Source organism: Mytilus trossulus, chromosome 11 (genome assembly GCF_036588685.1).
Source record: "Mytilus trossulus isolate FHL-02 chromosome 11, PNRI_Mtr1.1.1.hap1, whole genome shotgun sequence".
NCBI classification, from domain to species: domain Eukaryota; kingdom Metazoa; phylum Mollusca; class Bivalvia; order Mytilida; family Mytilidae; genus Mytilus; species Mytilus trossulus.
This window is the reverse complement of record NC_086383.1, coordinates 3360894-3387361: the sequence shown is the minus strand read 5'-3', so window position 1 is coordinate 3387361 and position 26468 is coordinate 3360894. Positions and strand designations below refer to the sequence as shown.

General features: G+C 31.8%; 1 protein-coding gene across 1 annotated transcript in view; it reads right to left on the bottom strand.

The window, feature by feature from the left end:
• Window positions 1–26468, bottom strand: part of LOC134690650 (uncharacterized) — a 147171-nt gene that overhangs the window by 59678 nt on the left and 61025 nt on the right. Inside the window, exons 7-12 of the mRNA XM_063550642.1 lie at window positions 9671–9863; window positions 4752–4906; window positions 2876–2954; window positions 2317–2395; window positions 1201–1384; window positions 519–652 (exon numbers count right to left, since the gene is read on the bottom strand). Coding sequence (XP_063406712.1) covers window positions 519–652; window positions 1201–1384; window positions 2317–2395; window positions 2876–2954; window positions 4752–4906; window positions 9671–9863 — 824 coding nt within the window. The remainder of the gene's footprint in view (window positions 1–518; window positions 653–1200; window positions 1385–2316; window positions 2396–2875; window positions 2955–4751; window positions 4907–9670; window positions 9864–26468) is intronic.

Sequence of the window (26468 nt, the reverse complement as noted above, 5' to 3'; positions counted from 1 at the left end):
TAGAGGTAATGTACTCTAAGAGGCCTTTCATTATCCAGCTAGCCTGTGTCTCTCCAGGATGTACCCTGGCAGTGATGACAACAAACTAACCTTTGCGACGGGGTCACTAGAGGTAATGTACTCTAAGAGGCCTTTCATCATCCAGCTAGCCTGTGTCTCTCCAGGATGTACCCTGGCAGTGATGACAACAAACTAACCTTTGCGACGGGGTCACTAGAGGTAATGTACTCTAAGAGGCCTTTCATCATCCAGCTAGCCTGTGTCTCTCCAGGATGTACCCTGGCAGTGATGACAACAAACTAACCTTTGCGACGGGGTCACTAGAGATAATGTACTCTAAGAGGCCTTTCATCGTCCAGCTAGCCTGTGTCTCTCCAGGATGTACCCTGGCAGTGATGACAACAAACTAACCTTTGTGACGGGGTCACTAGAGGTTATGTACTCTAAGAGGCCTTTCATTATCCAGCTAGCCTGTGTCTCTCCAGGATGTACCCTGGCAGTGATGACAACAAACTAACCTTTGCGACGGGGTCACTAGAGGTTATGTACTCTAAGAGTCCTTTCATCATCCAGCTTGCCTGTGTCTCCCCAGGATGTACTCTGGCAGTGATGACAACAAACTTCTTCTTATGTTGTTCCTCTTTAGATGCACCTAGACAAAACAGTAAAAATAGGTCACAGCAACCAAGGTGTAACTATAAGCTAACTTTTCGTTGATATGATTAATTACCTTAAAATCAATTGAAAAACTCCAACATATTCAATAATTATTTTCTAAAGAATAACAGTAAATATAGGTCACAACAACCCAGATAAACCTATTAACTATTCACTGACACGATTAACGACCTTATAAGCTATTATATTAAACCAACATAATCAAGAATAAAATTAAATATAGGTCACAACAACCCAGATAAACCTATAAATCATTCCCCAAATGATTAATTACCTTTAAAACAATTCTACAAACTTCATAATTAAAAATTGTATAAGAAAAAAAGTTAAGTAAGGTCACAGCTACCAAAGAACTTATGCTGTAGTAAGAGTATCTAATTATAATTAAACCTACTGTAAAAGTGGTTTTGATTGGTAGTAAAAATAAAATTTCATATTTTCTAAGACCAAACGTTTTTTTACAAAACCTGTATAAGAATAGAACTATTTGTAGTTTGTAGTTCTCTAAGAAAATGCACCTACCAAAATTAGAAACTGTAACAAGAAAACAACTATTTCCAGCTCGTGTTTCACACAAGACTTCTCTCTTCATACATTCCTTTCTGTCAGGAGCGTTGATTAGGGAGTCTAAATCCTCCTTTAAATCTGTAAATGTGTAGGGATAACAATGGGCCAGATAACACGCGTCATCTTCATGTGGGAAATCCTGAAAAATATACAATTTATATATAACAATGGGCCAGATAACAAGCATCATCTTCATGTGGGAAATCCTGAAAAATATACAATTTACATATAACAGTGGGCCAGATAACAAGCATCGTCCTCATGTGGGAAATCCTGAAAAATATACAATTTACATATAACAGTGGGCCAGATAACAAGCATCGTCCTCATGTGGGAAATCCTGAAAAACATACAATTTACATATAACAGTGGGCCAGATAACAAGCATCGTCCTCATGTGGGAAATCCTGAAAAATATAAAATTAACATATAACAATGGGCAAGATAACAAGCATCTTTTTCATGAGGGAAATCCTGAAAAATATACAATTTACATTAACAATGGGCTAGATAACAGGCATCGTCTTCATGTGGGAAATCCTGAAAAATATACAATTTACATTAACAATGGGCAAGATAGCAAGCATCTCCTTTGTGTGGGAAATCCTGAAAATATACAATTTACATACAACAATATAATATACATATGGGTTTTATTTTCATTGTTAAAGGCTGAACTGTTGTCTATTTTTGCTAATATTTAGTATACATAAAACAATTAGAAACATCATCCTTATCATCTTGGCTAGCCAAGGGTGAACATGCCTCATCTTCACCCTCTGCACATTAAGATATAATTTGTACATACAACTGTTCAATCAGGGACAAGTCAAGAGTCACGCCCAAACTCACTACATCATTCTTGGCCAATAGTAGCACTTGTTTAATCTTTTGTTAGGAGGTTCTAAAATGGCTGTGTTCAGTGTTTACAAATCTCACGTTTTTCCTTTTTGGATGAGGAACTTGCACAAGAACTTCCATTAATTAATGATTGACAACTATAAATGTGTAAGTAAGTATGGTCAAATGTTTTTGTAATGATTTGTAATCTGGTGTAATTCATTGACTTACCATTTGCCATTCCAACATGTAGTATGCTATTCCTCGGGTCAGTAAGGGGCAGTGTAAATGCATAACATTACGGGAATAACTGAAAAGAAAGTTAAATGATTAACAATTTAATTATTTTATAACATAAAAGTTTACAACCTTTATTTTCCTATAATACATTTGGTGTTGTTGAGAGTGTTCTCCTAGAGTGTCATACAACTAATACTTATTCTCATTATATAGAACCAAATTACCTTCAATAAAAACAGACTTAAGCAGAACACTTAACATTGAAACATGTTAATTAACTTAAGTCACTGAATCATGCCCTTATACATTTCTAAATGATTTCTTTCATTTAACTCTAAATAGGGCTCTAAATATGTTCGGCTTTGACACATTCCCCATTTCCATTTTCAATTTTACTGTACAGACGGGAAGTAGAATTCAGACACTTACATTATTTCTTTGGAGAGAGTTTACCAAGAACACACTTGGTTTTCTCCACTTATAAATTTGTCAAATTGGTTTTATAACCTAACAGTATAAAAGAACAAGTTCAATAAGGGGAAATAACTACCTTATATGATGACCTGCTCTCATCCATCCTCGACCAAGTAACTTGGCTTCTTTTTCTGAGTATTGCAAAGGACGCATGCCTGAAATAGAAATCAACAAGATAGACTTACTGCTAAAATGTTAGTTATTGAGAGTATCAACAGCTTAATTAGTCTTGCAGTTTTTTTTTTAAATTTTGATAATATGTTCCTGAGTTAAGTGTGACATCCATTTTTGCTGAAAATTGCATCTTTTCCAGATATTCCACTGTGAGACGTTGTGAAAAATTATATTTCACATTAGCATCGTCATGACCTCCCCTGTAACTGTATTGTTTGCCCTTAAGATTAATATTGAAGTCAATTTAGTTTTTTAATTATCAGGACATTGTTTAGTTGGACAAGTTCAATTCCTATCAAAAATTCATAACTGGAAGACAGCCGCAGTGAACCTATCACAAATTATATAAAGAAAGATGGACATGATTACATGTGACCTTTAACAAAGAGGAACTAAAAATAACAAATAATGGTTCATAACTTTAGTTCGGTAGAAAACAAGTGCAGTTAAACTAGGCCGGGGTAACACTAAACTGTTTCTAATTTGAGAGTTTTTTTACAAAATTAGAATGGATAAAATCTAGAGAGCTATAAATCAGATTTGTCTTTAAAACAAAATGTTTATTATTATCGTATTACCAAGAGTAAATGAAGCGAACCTAATGACGTTACTGACACTTATTAAGTTCAGTTAAATATTTATACAAAACTTAATATGTAGATTTGAAAGTCCGTATCAAATATCTTTTTGTATAAATATTTACTTTGTTAATGGATTAAATCAATTAATGTCATGCCTGTCCTTTGATCATGGTGATATTTATCCCTTAAGAATATTTGTACATATATTGTTTGTATATTTAACAGGGTTTTGATGTTTACCCTGTTAGACATTGGTCAGTTCAAATGACCTTGTTCTTTATAGATTAGAACTCAATATAAAATAAAATGTTTGTTATAGCTGAAGAAATTGTGACCATAAACAAAGTATTGTCATAGCTGAAGAAATTGTGACCATAAACCAAGTATTGTCATAGGTGAAGAAATTGTGACCATAAACAAAGTATTGTCGTAGGTGAAGAAATTGTGACCATAAACCAAGTATTGTCATAGGTGAAGAAATTGTGACCATAAACAAAGTATTGTCATAGGTGAAGAAATTGTGACCATAAACAAAGTATTGTCATAGGTGAAGAAATTGTGACCATAAACAAAGTATTGTCATAGGTGAAGAAATTGTGACCATAAACAAAGTATTGTCGTAGGTGAAGAAATTGTGACCATAAACAAAGTATTGTCGTAGGTGAAGAAATTGTGACCATAAACAAAGTATAGTCATAGCTGAAGAAATTGTGACCATAAACAAAGTATTGTCATAGCTGAAGAAATTGTGACCATAAACAAAGTATTGTCGTAGCTGAAGAAATTGTGACCATAAACAAAGTATAGTCATAGCTGAAGATATTTTGGGATGTCAACTAAAGCAATTGAGTACAGCTTTTACTTATATGATTATGCATGACATATATGGTCATGATTGAAAAAAATTGATGGTCTATTTTATAACTTAAAATCTTTGATTTAGAGCTTGATAAACATATATGCTACTATCGGTGCTACAATAATTTCTTTTTAATGATTTCAGTCTTTTTTAATGTTTGCAATAAAAACATAGAAAGACAACACATTTTTTCTCATAACAATCAATATTCCTTTAAGTGCTGGCTTTTCAAAACACCATTGTAACAGGAAATATAGTTTGGTGACATCAAACAGAATTCTGGTTTTGACAACCAGTTCATATCTACCATTGACCCTTCACAATGTACATAAACCTACCATAATTATATAAACTATCTCTTTTGAGGAGATTGACTATTCTAAACTTGTACACCACACCGGGTACTGTGTTGGATATTCTGAAGTAATACCATTGTGTGTGTCTGTTAGTGTATAGGTCAGTCTTCAGCACCAATTCATATTCAAACTGCCCTCTGTAATATAACAGAATAAATACATGTGTAAAACAAATAAATATGTTTAGTTTATAACATGTGTAATAAAATATTACTATGTGTTTAGTTTATATCATTTGTCACAAAATATTACTGTGTGTTTAGTTTATAACATTTGTCACAAAATATTACTATGTGTTTAGTTTATAACATTTGTCCCAAAATATTACTGTGTTTAGTTTATAACATTTGTCACAAAATATTACTATGTGTTTAGTTTATAACATTTGTAACATAGTTTATATTTTGTTACAAATGTTATAAACTAAACACATAGTAATATTTTGTAGCCAAAGAGAACAGTATTTGGTTTATTACCTTTTGTAACAAAATGATGAATATGATGTCACCATGTTTTTTTAATATAAAATTATCAGGTCTAAATATCCAATTTAAATGGACATATAATTTTGCCCCACAGAGAACTGAAATTCTTGATTTTAATCTTATATTATCATTTTAAACATCATATTTAACTGAACATATAGTTTCTCCCAATAGTGAAATGAAATATTTGTTTTAATCTAAAATTATCATTTTTAATATCAAATTTAAATGAGCATATACAACAAATGTCTTCTATAGAAATGATAGGTTTTCAACTTTCTCATTAAAAACGACCTAATTTGTAATAGCTCTCAGTTAGATGTTTAAATTACTTTCTATTTTCAGGATCAAATTACAAATTTGTATGAAAGACGGGAAAAATATAAGATATATTTGAATATATTGCATTAGACTGTAAAAAAACATTAAAATATAATTCAGGTCAATTGAACTTTTGTACGAATGAAAAAGATGTAATATATTTCACCGAATTTTAACATGTACTTTATATATATATATAATGCTGTACTTAGTCTATTAAAAATAAGTAATCAAATGACTTTTAAATAAGTTTGTTTTGGTTAAAATTATAGAAAGCAGGCAAAAGGAGAAAGCAACGTGGAGTGTGTAAACCTCATAAGAGTGTTACAAAAATGTAGTGATTCATATATTGGCCATAAACAGGGTCTTATATTTCTAGGCCTTCAAATAATTATAATTCCTAATATTTGACATATTTAAAAATCTATATCAACAGGTCAAAATTGGCAAGTTACAAACTTTCAATAAAAATTCAGTAGAAGAAAAATTATCTCCCTTGGATAAATTTACTTAAAATATTATTTTTTTTGTTAATACACATGCACATGTAGTATAGTATATAAAATGCAGATTGAGACACTTATTTCTATCAAAAGGAAGATCCACTATCAATTTTACCAGCTGGTCCCTAAACTAGTTCATAAAAATGCCTTGTGTCATATCTTAGGCCTTACAGTGCTGAGAGAATCTAGTTTTGACAGCAGAACTTTGATTAGTTTCTGTATTATTATTCACATCCATTTAAGTTTAAGGGTGTAATTTTTAGAGCTCATTTTATCTTAATGACACAGGTCATACTGTATGTTGACCTTGAGATGTGTTTGGTTATTATAATGACACACGTCATACTGTATGTTGACCTTGAGATGTGTTTGGTTATTATAATGACACATGTCATACTGTATGTTGACCTTGAGATGTGTTTGGTTATTTTATTGTAATGACACAGGTCATACTGTATGTTAAACTTGAGATGTGTTTGGTTATTTTATTGTTATGACACAGGTCATACTGTATGTTGACCTTGAGATGTGTTTGGTTATTGTAATGACACACGTCATACTGTTTGTTGACCTTGAGATGTGTCTGGTTATTGTAATGACACAGGTCATACTGTATGTTGACCTTGAGATGTGTTTTGTTATCGTAATGACACAGGTCATACTGTATGTTGACCTTGAGATGTGTTTGGTTATTGTAATGACACAGGTCATACTATATGTTGACCTTGAGATGTGTTCTTGGTTATTTTATTGTAATGACACAGGTCATACTGTATGTTGACCTTGAGATGTGTTTGGTTATTGTAATGACACAGGTCATACTGTATGTTGACCTTGAGATGTGTTCTTGGTTATTTTATTGTAATGACACAGGTCATACTGTATGTTGACCTTGAGATGTGTTTTGTTATCGTAATGACACAGGTCATACTATATGTTGACCTTGAGATGTGTTTTGTTATCGTAATGACACAGGTCATACTGTATGTTGACTTTGAGATGTGTTTTGTTATCGTAATGACACAGGTCATACTATATGTTGACCTTGAGATGTGTTTTGTTATCGTAATGACACACGTCATTCTGTATGTTGACCTTGAGATGTGTTTGGTTATTTTATGTTGTTAGTTTGTTGTCTCATTGGTGTATACTTCAAATCTTCTTTTACTTAGTTTTTCCAGAACCTATCAAGTTCATATGCCAGATATATTTCCCTCAAAAGATAATCATTAAATATCTTAAGAGATTTCAGTCATTATTTAATATAAGTGATGGCATCTTTATAATATCTTACTAATTTCATTAATATTTTAACAATTCAAATTTTACACTAACAATGAAATTAAGTAATTCTTCCCATGTGAAATTTTAACAATTACAAACCAACAAAGAAAAGATAAATTTAATATATTTCAAGAGCACTTATAATAATTGATGTTTTATACGTTTATTCTATGTATAATTTGTTTAATTTGATTTTCAAAGTTATAATGCATCATTTAACTATTGTTCTTTTATTATCTATTTAAATTTCAACTTTAATTTTGTGATATTAAAAAGAAAGTTTGGCAACTAAGTATCTAGAAGATCCCCCCTCAGATTTACTCAACAGATAAATGACTTTCATTATTTATTGTATAATATCCTTTTATCACAATAAAGAGCGCTGGAGATCTTTCAAAAACAATTTCACCATTAAATTAAATTTTAAAGTTTTTGATCAATTAGTACTGTACATCTAGCCATACTAATGCCAATTTACTGTTGACAAATCTTTAGAGTCGTTCAGGTCAAAATAAGGTCAAATTGCTGAAAGACCATGCAAGTGCATGCAGAGGGAACTTTAATTTTAGTTTCTTGTGTACAGTTTGGAAATTAGTATGGCGTTCATTATCACTGAACTAGTATATATTTTTTTAAGGACCAGCTGAAGGACGCCTGCGGGTGTGGGAATTTCTCACTACATTGAAGACCTGTTTGTGACCTTCTGCTGTTGTTTTTTCTATGGTCTGGTTGTTGTCTCTTTGACACATTCCCCATTTCCATTCTCAATTTCATTCTTCTTAATTATTGGCTTTATTTAAAATAGAAGAAAATTGCATCTCAAACAAGTTGAAAATACTTCTGTTACATTTCAAGTTGTAAATGTTATCAATGATATTTTTCATTTGATATATTTTTCTTAGATGCAATTAAAATAAGACATCATTAACACTGATGACCTTGGTCAACCGGTGTAACCTTTTATAAGCTATATCTATAGGAATGATATGAAGAGCCCATAATTAATGTTTCAAATTACTCACTAAGAAAATTGAAGCCATTGTTAAGAGTGGATATATGTCATCATAGAAGTCTAGAATATTAACAAGAGTGCACATGCTGAAATGTCTCGCCTTTTTTTTACTAATCATTGATATTATGTTGATAATCCTATAAAGCTTTATTACAACTGTCACATAATCTTAACATTAACCAAGATAACTAAATAAAGACCACTGAACCATGAGAATGAGGTCAAGGTCAGATGAACCATACCAAGCATACATATACAGCTAACAGTGCTTCCATACAACAATTATAGTTGACACCTATTACTTATAGTTTAAGAAAAATAGACCAAAACACAAAAACAATGAACCGTGAAAATGAGGTCAAGGTCAAATAAAACGTGCGCCACTAACATATAGATCATAAAATATTTCTATACACCAAATATAGTTGACCTATGGCTTATAGTATTAGATAAAGTGATCAAAACTCAAAAACTTCACTTTGACCACTAAACCATGAAAATGAGGTCAAGGTCAGATGACACATGCCTGCTAGACATGTACACCTTACAATCATTCCATACAACAAATATAGTAGACCTATTGCATAAAGTATGAGAAAAAAAACACAAAACACAAAAACCTAACTATAACCACTGAACCATGAAAATGAGGTCAAGGTCAGATGTCACCTGCCAGTTGGACATTTACACCTTACAATCCTTCCATACACTGAATATACTAGCCCTACTGCTTATAGTATCTGAGATATGGACTTGACCACCAAAACTTAACCTTGTTCACTGATCCCTGAAATGAGGTGCAGGTCAAGTGAAAACTGTCTGACGGGCATGAGGACCTTGCAAGGTACGCACATACCTAATATAATTATCCTATTGCTTATAATAAGAGAGAATTCAACATTACAAAAAATCTGAACTTTTTTTATAAGTGGTCACTGAACCATGAAAATGAGGTTAAGGACATTGGACATGTGACTGACGGAAACTTCGTAACATGAGGCATCTATATACAAAGTATGAAGCATCCAGGTCTTCCACCTTCTAAAATATAAAGCTTTTAAGAAGTTAGCTAACGCCGCCACCGTAGCCGCCGGATCACTATCCCTATGGCGAGCATTCTGCAACAAAAGTTGCAGGCTTGCCAAAAATCAGCTCAACTTTGTGGTGGGGCCAAAAAATAAGTTGAGATTGGTCTTTTCCTGGACAAACATTTGGTGAGTTTAAACAAAGCATATCTTGCCAGTATGCAATTAAGTAGAGTCGACTGTATATTCAAAGATATATATATAGACTTACACTCTCCTGGCCTGCCGTAGGTTGCCACTCTCAAATCGAGATTCGAAGACGAGGTTCGGACAACATCCCTCAGGTACAGGCTGTGGCTGTCTGTCCCGACTACTCCTCTCCGAGTCGTACACAATCAATACCCCTCGCCATTTAGACGTAAAATGTGTAACTTGGTTGTCAAATGTTTTAGGATACTGCAGATCTGTAAAAAATAATGTATATTAAAATCTAAAATAAGTGCGGACACAGGACAATGTTTTGCCTACATAATTAGATGGTGATGAACGAAAGTGGCAATTCACTTATATAATGACATAATTATACTGCAAATTCAGAAATTATTGTAATGTTTAATTGCTATTGTAAAAAAAAATCAGAATATTAGCTCTTAAAGTAGCAAGTAGCATCTGATCCCTTTAATTGGTTTTTGTATCCTATTGTATTTGTTTAAGAGTTGACGATTGCACATTCTTAAGGTTTAAGTTTGTGGTTGAAGTTTGTTTTGATATGATGCATCAAATTGGTTCTCTAATTATCAGAAAGAGATTTATTTATGTATCATCTTTTTATCAGAAGAAGAAAGGTTTCTATATCTTAAGTCAGGTTTTATTTAGGGACCGTGGTGCGTTGAAGACCCTTTGGTGGCCTTTAGTTGTTGTCTGCTTTTTGGTCGGGTTGTTGCCTCTCGACATATTCTCAATTTCCATTCTCAATTTTATGTCTCAATATTAACATATACTAGAACACACCCGTGATATCGCGGGTCAGTGACTAAATCTTTCTGTTTGAACCCGTCGAACTGGAACTGTGATTAGTATTTGTTTTGTTATCTTAGAAATAGATATAGGAAGATGTGGTGTGAGTGCCAATGAGACAACTCTCCATCCAAATAACAATTTAAAAATTAAATCATTATAGGTTAAAGTACGGCCTTCAACACGGAGCCTTACTGATTTATAAAATACTACAATAGGTAACAACTTGACAATGGTTGATAGAATTTAGTAGTGTCAACCCTGTGATTATGACCTGTATAAATAGCATAGTCCTAAATACACCGTTTGGTGGTGCGCCTGTCAGATGCGGAACGTACAGATAAGGTAATAGGTAACAGGTGAATATACTATTGGTATCGGTATCGGACTCGACACGGAACTTCTTAATTATTGGCAACATTAATTACTTGGACAACAAAGGGGCCTGGAGTGGTGTAATTTTTAATCTACACCTTTGTACTATGTTAGTTATATATAAAGTTGAATTCTGTCGTTTTTACGTGATGACGGCTGACAAATTGGACCTCGTAATTTTAGTATTATAGATTACAAGTGAATGTTATTTTTTTTTTGTAAAACGCCCATAATTTTTCATTTCAGTAATCCATTGTGGATTTAATAAAACTCCTCATATGATTATCATAATGGTGAAATGAAATGTGATTTGTAAACAGAAATTCCATGAGATATAAATGTAGCAGAAAGTATTGATTGAACCATGTGAAATATTCCTTACATCTAAATTAAGAATCAATGATAACAAAGCCATGAGATATTTTTAAATTTTGGATCTATTCAGGGAAGAAAAGATTTTATATTAAATCTGTTGGATATAGACTTTAAGTTATTACTCTATATAAATGAAGGAAAAAATCAAATTAAATTTATCCATTTATAAAACCTTTATTAATTTATAAAGGCAAATAATCTATATATTTTTGATAAAATAGGTTCATGTTTAATATAAGCTAACTTTCATATCAGTTAGCCTTCTCATAAATCAATCAATTAGGTCAAACAAAAAGTAAACTGTTTACAGTGTTTTAAGTCATTGCTATCCTGAAGAAAATTTGGCTCGATTTTCTGAGAGATCCACAACTTTGTATGATTCATTAAAGTACAAACAGTGCCAATAACATCAGGGTTGGAATCTTTAAGGCTTAACTAAATGGGGCCACTACCGGAACCTTGAAGAATACATTAGTATTCTGCTTTGGCTTTATTGCATTGCTAACCGGTATATAGTTATAATGGCCTAACACTTTTATCTCTATAAACAATAATATTCATGAATTATAAGATATACAAAGTTGTGGTATGCTCAGTGCCAATGAGACAACTCTTCATTCAAGTCACATTTTTTTAGAAACGAGAAAGACTTATGAACCACATTACAAGACGACAACAACTGAACATATGGTTTCTGACTTGGGATATTTTAACACAATTAATTTATCATCAAACTTTTTATTTTACTTTTAAAGATCAATAAGTTAAATTTTTTATCTTTGAAATGTTGGCATTTTAAGGTAGATATTATTAAAGTCTTTATAAAAATAAGCCATAAAAGTTAATAAACAAACTAATAATATTTTGAATTTTAAATTTATAACGGGTTATTAAGTTAAAACATAAAAGAAATAAAACTTATAAATACAACCATAAAATTTAATATGAAATACAGTAAAACCTGTTGTCAAGGTCATGCACTTCTTTTACATACAAACCTGTATTGTTAGAGCCATAATTAAATACATATTGGTTTGTCCAAACTCTACCGAAAGGTCAGAGACAGTGGGAAGGCAGGTAGGCATTTTCTATTGCTTTATTTAGCAAAGAGAATTTGAAGTGTCAGATTTTTTTCAGTCTTCATGTCTTTCTGATTAAAAAAATACTTTTTTACATCAGGAAAATCTAAAATTTTAGTATTAAGGCAGCTATTTTTGGGGTATGTAGGGTTAGGACAAACATTTTTTTTTCTTTTTTATGGCCTTAGGTCACTTCTTTATATATTCCTTAAAAGTAATACAGATGTAAACTGTGAGTCTAAATTCAAAGGTGGCCTCTATCAGTATTTAAACATAAATGAGTGTCTCATAATTATTATTTAATGTGGATATAAAATTTGGTGGCATGCATATTAGACAATGTGACAATAAAAATGTAAAAATAAATCTTGAATCTTGAATCTATATAAAAACATACCTTGGCTGTTAATAAGTCCATGGTATAGTTTCCACTCTGAACTGATGTACCTACCGTTAATAAGCTAATGAAAAATATCCATGTTATATATAACTTACCTTCGGTTAATTTGTCAATGAATTTTTCATGAAAGTTTGGTGCCGTTTTTATAAATCGTGGAGTCTCAAGTATTTCCCTTTCATGATATTTCGGCCAGTACGGTCCATAGGGCCAGAATTTAATGTCTGGTGGACGAGTTTTATAACGAGCTATAAAATCCTCCAATTGTTCTGAGTAATTCCAGTAACTCGTCTTTAGTAGTTCGTTACGTGATTGGTACAGATTTATTTTAGTCTTTTCTGTTGAAACTAACGCCATGGTAAGAAGTTTCTATAAACCATAAATTAACAACTCCAATTACAATACTACCATTTTGAAATAAAATAGCAATCTAAAGACTTTACAACACAACACTGTCAACAACTCCTCAAAATAAGGGGAGATCACTCTTCATTCTCAATCAAATATCATTATTGCACTATAAGAAAGTAAGTTTCACTTCTGTATCACATGATCTTTGTCACATGATTCCTATTTTTTGGTCATGTGTCCTGTCATGTGATCTGTTTCTGTCGTCTGCTCTACTCCTGGGTTGTCTCCTGCTGGCCTCCTTCTGAGTGAAGCTGATGATAAATAAAGATGAGCTATTTTCAATGATTTTCGTCTGAAGTTATGGTTTGGACCTAGATTGTCTATCTTGATGCATTGTCGAGTTTTATGACCCTTTTCAGTTTCTGAATCCATTGTCAACACATTATTCAAAGAATATTATGTGAAGGAACATGATCAAATGTGTGTATTTCAAACATCTACACAACTGCTTTATGAATAAATCATAATGTATTATTTCTCATCAAAAGTATATTAGGAGTTTTTACCTTAAAATTGAAAACTAATTTGAACACTACAATAACTAGTTATCCAATAGACTGTGAGCCAATAAAAGGAGAGATAATCAGTCATGAAGTATTAATATATATCGTAATATATCGCTTCATTACTCTCTACATCACATATAACTTAACAATTACCATCCTAAACATTCAACAAAAAACTAAAATCATTTCAACCACAAAATTCAAAAAATTATAGGATGTCAAACATCCATTCAATAAATAAATGACTTTACCACATTAAATTAAACATCTGTAAAAATCAAATCTCAAAATAGTCAAATATAACAACTTGTCCCTTAACAAATATATATCCATCTTATCAGAATTTATCATACAAATATCAAATAATTTACAATCCAGTAGAAATTACAATCCTGTAGAAATCCTCGGAAATATCATTCAAAATTGTAATGTTCTGTTTTACTCCTTTAAGTAAGAATTTACAGACTTTGAAGACTATCAATAATCAGTCCATGAGTTTCTGAGAAATTCATTCAAGAAACATTTCGCCATAAAGTCTATAACTTTATCTGACAATCTTTCTTTGTTTTTAACACGTAAGTTACATGAATACTATCACAACTTATTGATTAACTCTTTAAAAGTGAAAACCATCTCTACGATCGTAATGACAACAGAGATAATTTATCAACTCATTCCACCTATACGCACTAACACTTTCTAATGTTACTATGCAGCTGCACGTTCAATAACTCCTAATGTTAGGTGCATCTCATTCAAGTCAATTTGTTTTACCCTCCATATACAATGCAGCGGAAAATAATTAATCATACAATAGTCAAGACTTCAAACAAAACTTTGGGGTATAACTAAATGTCCCAAAAGCTCATATCTAAACACAAGACGTCAATTCTTCCACATTCATCATTTACATTTGGACTCGAAATATTAGAAGTCAATTGTTCCACAATATATCACTAATATTTGGACTCTTTTAAAATACAAGACGTCAATTGTATGACATACATCACTAATATTTGGACTCAGCTGTTGATATATTACGATTAAAAATCCATGTCAGTTTCAAGTGGCAATTCTGCAAATTGACCGATCGTTGTGAGAAGTATAAAGTTGACTATAGGTCTAATCTAAACCACCTCAAGAGTCATTGATCAATACTAGCTGATTCAAGTGTTAATAAAAGGCGTCAAGTATTTGTTTTTTCGACACTAATTCAAAGTTTTCCGTGGTAAATGAACGTTGAAGATCATACCTTATAAGTTATATATAGATAAAAGAAAGAGACACCATGTATAATGTGAGTCCCAAACGTAAGCAGTACGTTATACGGCTTTCTTTGATAGAAAAAAAACCCACTGTGGTTTAAATGATCAATTGTTGACTATTGTACAATTAGTTGGTTTGTTATGAAAATTTGTAATTACTGTGTCAGATAATCATCTACCATAATCATCTAGTCATTCAATCAGTTTATGTTATTTCATTGCTAACTATGTCTTCCAATTTCAGAATATATGTAATTAAGAATCTGTCCAATCATGTTACAAAATGTATCACATCCTACTGTTCTAACAAAGCTAACAATTTAAGTTTAATATCTATCTTATCAGAAGAATTTTAAGTCAGTCTGTATTCAAAATTGACAAAAAAAGAAGAAAAAAACGAAAACTAATAGGTCGTTTAACTTAAATATTCTAGCTGTGGCTTCAAAAGTCTGCACAATTCTTTAATCTTTTGTCCACAGAAATTTGTGACGAGCTTTTATACACCAGTAGGAGAATTCACCTATGTGATGAAGAGATACAAGTTCCAATGAATCAAAACATCTTTCTGTCATTCATTATAATACACAGAAATATATCGGGATGTTTTTTTCAAACAAGTCTTTCTAGAGAAAGCATCATAACAGAATCAGACAACGGTCTTTCCACAGAAAGTGTCAAATCAGAATCTGACAGTGTTTGTAGAGAACTTGTATCAGATTTGACATGCACAAAACCTACCACTTATCTTTTTATTAAAAACTTGTCATTAGAATTCAATTTTCTGAGGCACCCACGACGTTATCAATAAAACATTGATAAATTGTCCAAACTCATAAAATGTGTCCAGCCGATTTCAATAAATTAGTTTGGATCTGTAGATTTGGTAACAGAGTAACATCCATCACACTTAACTATTCCTTTTTACTGTTATGATTAATGTATTCCTAAGTGATTCCATGCTAATTACAGTTTACATTGCAACTGACAAAAATGTTTTTAAGTTATTCAAATAATTCACATTATCTTGTTAACATTTCCTTTCCATCAAATATTTGGTGAAATGATAAATTATTTTGTGTGTCAAAGGTTTAACCTTCTTGTTTTCTGTAACACTTCAATCAAGACAAACAATTTCAACATTTTTTATATCACTCTCAGTCGTACTAATTGTATAATATTTGGAATATTATATATTACTTGGTATAAGAAATATTTCTCACTATATGTAATATTTTAACCATCTATGGAACATTTCATCCAACCAGTTTAATTGTCAACTATATCCGATATCTAATATTCATTGTTTTTTTTCTGAAACGCTAAATTTTTAATCCACAAGTGAAACAGTTTTTTTTATATAACATCAAGTCATGAAAAGGTTTCATAACCTACGGTCAACTCTCAGTTCAACTTTCAAGTGTAAATTCAACACATAAATACAAGAATCTGAGTGCAGAAATAATTGCAAAGACGTGGTTAATATGTCCTGTCAGACTAAGTTTAAGATCAAACTAGACTTTTAGATTGAAACCAAGCCTTCATTAATTTCTTTAACAGAAATCTTCCTCCTTTTAAACGAATACTAACAGTTTCTAACATGTAACTTCAGTCCCCATCAGTTTCCTGTGGTTTTACAAAATAGACTCTTTAACTATCCATTAAAACACTTTAAAAAATTCATTTCACATGACTGAATCTAATTCATTGAATATTAAGTCAAAATACATATATTGACTTTGTATATTTTTATCATGTTTAAATAAGTCATTAATTGCTTTTGAAATGCATTTATATTTATCACAATATTAAAATTGATAAAGGTATTATTATATTTTATTTTAACATTTGACCTGAGATGTTCGACATTAGGCCTAAGAAGACGGCAAGATACTTGACCTGAATTAAGAATTTGAGAGATATACTCAAACCTCCTGATTCAATGAACAAGAGTGCACACAATGAAATGTCTAACTTGCTTTACTAACCATTGATTTTGTGTTGCTTAGTCTCAAATATGAAGTTTCACATAAACTAAACAATATCCGAGACAACTGAGGTTTAAGAACCAGATAAACCTACCCAGAAAAAAATGTACACCTTACAATCATTCCATACATGGTGTATATGACTTGTTGCTTATTGTATACAAAATCAGATAAAACCTTGAAAAATTATATTGACCAATGAACCAAGAAAATGAGGTCAAGTTCAGATGAAACATGCAAGACAGATATGTATACCTTACAATCATTCCATACACCAAATATAGTAGACATATTACTTAATAAACCAGTTTAAGAAAAACCTACCAAAATACAAAATCTTAACTTTGAGCAATGAACCATCTTAATGAAGTCAAGGTCAAATAATAACCTGCCTGACTGGTATATACAAGGTAAAATATTTCCATACACCAAATATAGTTGATTTATTACATATATTATTTGAAAAACACATTAAAACACAAAAAGTTAACCCTTTAACCATGAAAATGAGGTCAAGGTCAGATGGCAACTACCAGTTTGACATACACCTCACAATTATAATCTATATATATTAAATATAATGTAAGTGAGTCAATCTCTGTGAATAAACATTTAATGATAACAGTGCCAACTCAACTCATCTCACACAATTCTTTCTTTGGTATTGAAAGAACAGTACAATTTAAAAAATTTGGTACAAGTATGGACCTGAGCAATGTTTTTAATATTGAGTCAACAACATTGGGCTGCATACAAAACACTTGAATTGACACAATTTGCAAGACACTTAAATTGACACATACCAAACTTATTATTACAATGGAGATTTAACCTCAATTGTCATCAATTCTATCATTTCTTTACTTCATACAGAGAAAAGAATAAAATAAATTGCAGTAATTTTAACAGAGTAACCACAGGTGCAGTAGGAAATAAGTAAATACTAGTTACATCACCTGCACAACACAATGGCCCATCAGATATTTATCTGACAATAATGAACTACATTTTTAAATGCCAAGAGTAAAATCCATCTTTCTCGCTTTGGACTCTCTTCGTTAATCATCCCAATGTGCCTTAACTATGAAAAAAGTTTTAAAAGCTGTACTAATAAAATTGAGAATGGAAATGGCTATGTTCAAAAACCCAAAACATTCTAGTCGTAAGACACAATGATCCCTTCATACCTAAACAACATCAATTTAAGGTAAAAACTATGCCTTACAAAATCATACGTTAAAGAGAAATGGACCTCAAAGCAAAAATTGAATAAAGGGCTGCGCTTAAGCGCATGATACGCCCGTTGCTCTTTTAACTATAGTCTTTTATGCTTTAAATGAATTTATATGATCAACTAGAAATAGTTGCATAAAATTTTGTGAAAGTGTTAGTTATTGTCCCAAAATTGGAAAATCCCCCCTTTTTTAAGCATAAAAATTCATAACATGGAAATGTAAAATCTGAAATTTATGAAAATTGAAAAGGAGCTTACATCAATAGATATAAACAATTCACCAAAGTTTCATGGACATTGGTGAAAGCCTTTTTGAGTTATTGTCTGATGTGTTAAAAATACCCCTTTTTTTATGAATAATTAAAGCCCCATAAATCCAAAACTTAAAATCTGAAATTTATGAAAATTGAAAGGGAGCTTACGTCAATAGATATAAACAATTCACCAAAGTTTCATGGACATCGGTGAAAGCCTTTTTGAGTTATTGTCCGAAGTGTGGATGACAGACCCCCTTTTTAATGAATAAAGCCCCATAAATCCAAAACTTAAAATCTGAAATTAAAAAAAATTGAAAGGGAGCTTACATCAATAGATATAAACAATTCACCAAAGTTTCATGGACATTGGTGAAAGCCTTTTTGAGTTATTGTCTGAAGTGTTAAAAATTCCCCTTTTTTTTATGAATAATTAAAGCCCCATAAATCCAAAACTTAAAATCTGAAATTTATAAAAATTGAAAGGGAGCTTACGTCAATAGATATAAACAATTCACCAAAGTTTCATGGACATCGGTGAAAGCCTTTTTGAGTTATTGTCCGAAGTGTGGACGACGGACCCCCTTTTTTATGAATAAAGCCCCATAAATCCAAAACTTAAAATCTGAAATTAAAAAAAATTGAAAGGGAGCTTACGTCAATAGATATAAACAATTCACTTAAGTTTCATGGAAATTGGTGAAAGTGTTTTTGAGGTATAGTCCGAAGTGTGGACGATGGACCCCCTTTTTTATGAATAAAGCCCCATAAATCCAAAACTTAAAATCTGAAATTAAAAAAAAACGAAAGGGAGCTTACGTCAATAGATATAATTAAAAACAATTCACTTAAGTTTCATGGAAATTGGTGAAAGTGTTTTTGAGTTATTGTCCGAAGTTTGGACGACGGACAGACAGACAAACAACGGTATACCATAATACGTCCCGTCTAAAAGACGATGGGCGTATAAAAAAGACAAATATTAATCTACAAAATATTACATTGAAAACAAAAAGAGAGATGGAAGACAATTTCCAAAGCAATATCTAAACTCTGAGGTCAATGACAAACTGACAAATACCATGCACAGCTAAACAACTCCAAATCCACAAAAAAAAACATTATTCTACAAAAACACAAGATAGAAACCTAGAGAGGGAACATTAATCAAAGGGCACCAAGAACTGAAGAGGGAACATTATTCAAAGGGCACCAAGAACTGGAGAGGGAACATTGATCAAAGGGCACCAAGAACTGGAGAGGGAACATTGATCAAAGGGCACCAAGAACTGGAGAGGGAACATTAATCAAAGGGCACCAAGGACTGGAGAGGGAACATTAATCAAAGGGCACCAAGAACTGGAGAGGGAACATTAATCAAAGGGCACCAAGAACTGGAGAGGGAACATTAATCAAAGGGTACCAAGAACTGGAGATGTTTAAATAATAACATCAGTGCTCCAGAAGTGTAACAGGAGATCCTACTCTACATTTATATCCAAAGCGTTACTAATTCCAGATCAGTACACATTTGGTAATAAGGTTCAAAAGGGTCAATAAAAATTCTTTACTTATAAAATACCTTCTGAACTCAATTGCAACCATGCATTTATAGAAATATTTGAACTGGTCAAAATGTTGGAATCAAGTTGGACAGGTCAAAAGGTTAAGTAGAAATAACTTTTACAAGTCTGGGTTTAAATATTTGAAGTTAATATTATTGTGTTAATTTGTTTGTTATTGCTATTAACACTGTAGTTTACATTCAATATTTGTCATATTTAATATGTTCTATTTTAATAAGTAGAGATTAAAGGATGTAATAATGACAAGTTAAATCTTTGTCAAAACAAAACATTCCACGAGTAAATTACATATACTACAGGGATAGATATGGGGGGCTGGTTAAGTTTATTATATTGATATATATCAAGGATATTAGTTTGCTTTGAATATTAAACTTTCATAAAAATACATCTCAGTCATCTAATGTATACATCAGCTTATGTGTTAGATCAATAAAAGGGTCAAAGTTCACATCATTTTACAGGCATATGAGAGGAAGAGTTTTATAAAATAAGAAGATGCCAAAAAAAATATGATTAGTTTAAACATATTTGTTTATAGTGGATTGGGAAACAAGTTTTGCAACTTATATTAATCCCTTTCCACTTTGCCAGTGGGAGTGCTGCCTTAAATGTAGCGGCATTAAAGCCTACTCTTTTTCGAAATCTACAAGGGTGTCTTTAACGTGCAACAGATATGGCTCCTCTTAACACGGGTCAGCCATTTATCGTCCCCTTCCGACAGACTATCATCGTTTCCTCAAGACCATTATGACTCGCAAATGATGTCAAGGAAGTTGAGTTCCTGAAATGTTCATCCCAAACATGAATCGAACAAGGAACCTTTGTGTTAGAAGTCTGATGCACTAACTGCTACACAACGGCTCTCTGCCATATGTTTGTCATTGAGACAAGTCTCCATCAAAGACCAAATAATGTAGAGTGGCTGATGCATTACCTGCTACACAACGGCTCTCTGCCATATGTTTGTCATTGAGACAAGTCTCCCTCAAAGACCAAATGATGTAGAGTGGCTGATGCATTAACTACTACACAACGGCTCTCTGCCATATGTTTGTCATTGAGACAAGTCTCCATCAAAGACCAAATGATGTAGAGTGGCTGATGCATTAACTGCTACACAACGGCTCTCTGCCATATGTTTGTCATTGAGACAAGTCTCCATCAAAGACCAAATGATGTAGAGTGGCTGATGCATTAACTGCTACACAATGGCTCTCTGCCATATGTTTGTCATTGAGACAAGTCTCCATCAAAGACCAAATAATGCAGAAGAACTAAAGGTCGTTAGAGAGCCTTCAACAATGAACAAAACTTATATGCATGTGCATTGCATAATGTGTAGTAAAATCAGACTTTTTTTCATACTATATACTGTTACTGTTTTAAACTCAGAACATCACCCTCCATATCAACTAATATCAAACTCAGAACATCACCCTCAATATCAACTAATATCAAACCCCTACAACAGCTACTAAACTCAGAAGATCACCCTCCATATCAACTAATATCAAACTCAGAACATCACCCTCCATATCAACTAATATCAAACTCAGAACATCACCCTCCATATCAACTAATATCAACCCTCCATATCAACTAATATCAACCCTCCATATCAACTAATATCAACCCTCCATATCAACTAATATCAAACCCCTACAACAGCTACTTAACTCAGAACATCACCCTCCATATCAACTAATATCAAACCCCTACAACAGTTACTTAACTCAGAACATCACCCTCCATATCAACTAATATCAAACTCAGAACATCACCCTCCATATCAACTAATATCAAACTCAGAACATCACCCTCCATATCAACTAATATCAAACCCCTACAACAGCTACTTTAATTACTGTAACAATATTAATTTTATAAAAAAAAAAAATTTAGATATATATAGATATATATAAAGACAATGATGAGTTATACATCAATGAGACAGCAACCTAGCATGTATATACAGATGATACACAGTCAGGTACTTCATAGGGTTGTAAAAGCGTTGACCATGTGCACATTTTTAGAATGAAACGCTTCTGTGCTTCTTTCAAAATGTACTTCGGTCAACGCTTTTACAACCCTATGAAGTTACAAAAAGAAGCATTCAATTCTCAAATAATTACTTGGGTGAACACCTGCTTACAAAAGTCAGAAAAGATTGACATGCAATCATGTACTTACAACGTACAAGTAAACAAAGCCATCTTACACTAACATGGGCTGTGGTTTACTTCAGGACTTTAGATAAATACAATGCTCTTTTATTCTTTACTTTGTTAATAAAGGTTTTCTTTGTGGTCCTTTCACGAAATAACTTTTTTTAATGAAGTCATAAAGTTGTAACTGTTGTGTAACATCAATGTAAATTGAAGGTTTAAAGTGCAACAATGAAACTATATAATATATACTCAACTGTTAACAAAGAATATATGACTTATTTTAATTAAGTTATGAACAACAGCCATTTAAAAACAGTATAAAAATCATTTCTCCTTTTTTATTCTTATCACATATTTACTTTGGTCATTTTCTTTATTGCAATTTGAGGGAAAGAAGGAGGAAGGTGATTTTAAAAAGGCCCCTAAGAGTCCAGTTCTGAAAATATAAGTTTTATATCTTAAATGCCAGATTAAATGCTCTAAATGCCACGTTTTCTTCAAATATAAGCCATAAACTGCATTTTATGTTCTATTTTAAGCCATGGTAGATATGTTTTTTGACGAAACAGAAAATTAAACATAAACTATATTCTAGATACCCATAATACGATGGATGAAGACAGATGCAAATTGATGGGAAAAGGTCACAGTCCCTTCACAACGGTGAGCTAAAAAGAAGAAAGTATCATGAAGCCATTTTATGAAGAACAGGAGAATGTACATTTGGCCATTTTATGGAGAACAGGAGAATGTACCATTTGGCCATTTTATGGAGAACAGGAGAACGTGTCATGAAGTCCATTTCACAGAGAACAGGAGAATATACCATTTAGCCATTTTATAGAGAACAATGTACGATTTAGCCATTTTATGGAGAACAGAAGAATATGTCATAAGGCCATTTTACGGAGAACAGGAGAATGTACGATATGGTCATTTTATGGAGAACAGGAGAACATGTCATAAGGCCATTTTACGGAGAACAAGAGAATGTACCATTAGGGCCATTTTATTGAGAACAGGAGAATGTACCATTAGGGCCATTTTATTGAGAACAGGAGAATGTACAATTTGGCCATTTGGCTTCTTCATATAGAGTGTAAGAAAAGCCATCTTTATAATGTAACATTTGGTCTGTTAATATTTACTACAATGATCCACTTATAAAATACACATGTTTGTCCTCTATGTGTTGCAAGGAATGCAGCTAAGGACTAGATCAAACAATTACTTATTTGTAAATCAATTCAATTTCAGTAGTTCTTATCCTACGCTTTTATTGTATTGTATGTTTGTACTTGTTCTTTTTGATAACAATTTCATTTTCTTAAAATAAATATACAACATAAGATAAATATCTCCTGCCAAGAGTTAGAAGATACATGTACATAAATTAACTAGAGTTCAAACAGCCCTGAAATCTATCAGAATTATAGCTAATCCTATCTAAGCTAGTTCTTTATGAACTGTCTCAGTCACACATATATATTACTTTATAAACTTGTTCAAGTCTAAAACAGTCATCTGTATGTATGTACAGGTATGTCAGTTATGTATGTACAATTGTATGTCTGTTTTCTGCTTTTTAGCAGAGGCAGATTAAGGGGGAAGGGCCCTACTTTTTCCTCAAAATAATTTTGGTTGATTATATCATCACTGAAGCATGACCAGACCAAGTTTAATAGGAAATCAGGGGCCCCAACTTATGAAAATTTCTGAATCCACCACTGTTAAGAGGTTGTAACATCTCTTCAACAATTCACCATTTCCATTCTCAATTTTAGCCTACATTTATATATATATATAATTTGTCAAAAGTATTATAATTCTCAGTTTAATGAACTTGCTTAATGTCTAACAGCAAATATTTTATGTTTAGGTAGTGATATATATCAAACCAAATGTAACAGACTTAAATAAGTCAAAGTCTAAACTAGAATACAGAAAAAAAAGAGTTACTGGCAGTGATGATTTCCATTTGTTCTTGTTGGTTGATGTAGTTGCACATTTGATTTTGGCTGGTTTTATGGTCCCCCCTTTTTGAATTTCCTGTGAAATTCTGTATTTTTGTTAATAGTCTTTATCTCAACCCAGCAGTTTTTCAAATTCAGCTGGGTCCTTTCTGAATTTCAGGATGTTACAGTCTGGACCACAGATCTAAAGGTATAAATAAGCAATTGGTGTAGCCCGACAAGTTACACCTACAAAACATCTACATGTTGTGTTCCAAATCTATATGATCAATATGTGTGGTCACTGATCTGTTTCTGTTATCATTATAGTATAATAAAATATAACCATATTGGAACTTTTAAATTCTGATCACATAATTTAACAAATTTAAATGAAACCTTTAAAACTGTAATTGACCATCATAAATCATTAGACTTTATTTCAACATTATTTTATTTTTGTTACAAGTTTTATAAATTACCCGTCATAAATTATCTCAATTTTCATTTTAATATTAAATTTTATTTCGTTTTTGATCAAATATAAATTGATGTGAAAGAATCAGATGTTTATGATTATAATTGAATTTTGGGGAAAGTTTGGTAATGAAATATTTGGAGATTAATATAGGTCATAGAAGTTACTCTTTATATTCCTGGTTTATTTGATTTTAATATCATCAAAAGAGAAATTTTTTTTTAGAGAGGTTAATGTCTCAATCTTAGGACATAATTTTATCAGCAAATGATGATTTAGAACTTCTCTTAGATATGAAAAGAGCTTCTCAGATTTGTTTTTATTCTAATTGGACATCAGCTTTTCAGAATTAGGTTCTTATTGTAATCAGATATCAAAAAGAACACCTCAAGTTGGTTTCTTAGTATTCTAATCGAATATCTAAATAACAGTTTCTTATTCTTTAACTAGATCTTACATAGAGCTTCTAAAACTGGATCTGAAATTCTGAATAGATCTTTAATACACTATGTGTCAGTTGTGTTTTCTATTCAGATTTTATGAAGAGCTTTTTTGACTATTTTACTTTCTTTACCTACTTTATTTAGAGCTTCATTAAATTTTAACCAGATATTTAAATAGAGCTTTTAGACATAATTTTATTCTATTAAGATTATATTTAGAACTTCTCGTAAGATAATTTTTTCAATTAAGAATTTATATCACAAATTTTTTTTTGTGCTTTTAATAGTTTAATATTAGAACTTCTACAAAGGTTTTAATTTTCTTCTCTGAAGGTTTTTATTCTAATCGAAGGTTTTTATTGTAACCAAGTACAATTACAATGTTATCAAAATCTAATATTGTAACTAAACTTAATGCCCTATTCAATTATACTGTGTTTTCAAAATCTGATATCAATCTCTACCCTTACTTCAATTGTGATGGGGAATCTATAATTAATTCAACAAAGTAAACCTCAATTTAAATATTCATTATGATATAAATAAAGTAGCAACATTTCTTACTTAATGTTTATTTACAAGATCTTTTTACTTTTAAGTATTAAAGCAGAAACATCCAATTTGAAACAGCAGCCAAAAATAGAAGTGGGTGCACTGTACAAACATATATGCAATCATTACAGAATTATAATTATAGTACCAAAATTAACATTAGGTTGTACAAATATATCCACATGCATTATAGGGGGGTCTCAATGGGGGGTTCCTATCCTGGATCCCCCTTACTGTTTTGTCAGATTCCTGTATCCCGCTTACACTATGTACGTAAGCAATTCTCCTATTTTTTGTCATTTCCCGGGTCCTGCAAGATCTCATTTCCCGTTTTCACGCCACAATAATTTGACTTTCACGTGTCACACTTAAAAAAATCGGCAATCCCGGGTCACACTTAGAACCCAATGAGACCCACTTATAGAAAAATTATCATGATAGAATCAACAAACATTTACATGCATGCATAAATACAGAACTATAATTATAGTGCAGATAGATATCTAGGTTGTATCAACAATAAAACTGCTCAATTTCAAATCTTCATTCAATGCCTGACACAAAAAGGGAAAAAAAACCTAACCTTGTTCAAACAAACTTTAAACTTATAATCAATTCAATCATATTAACATTTTCAACACTTTATATGTTATTTTTTTTTAGCAAATGATAATTAACACCATTGTAAAAGGTGTCAGCAGGGGACCTTTTATTGTCACACGTTACTGTCAGAGTTGTTCTAGGATGAGGGGTGAGGACCGAGGTAGGGGGTGTCAAACTGTTAAATATCCCTTCTAATGCAACACGATTGATTGATAAGTGTTAAATGTCATTTTCACACTATTTTCAGGCAGTTTTTGTTGATGGAGGAAACCAAAGTTGCCAGAATCTGTTGAGTCTCAACCATCATAAAACTGACAATCTGAATACGTTAAGATTTGAGTTGGTTAGCCCTGCTGCCACATTCAACTTATCAGAGTTGACAG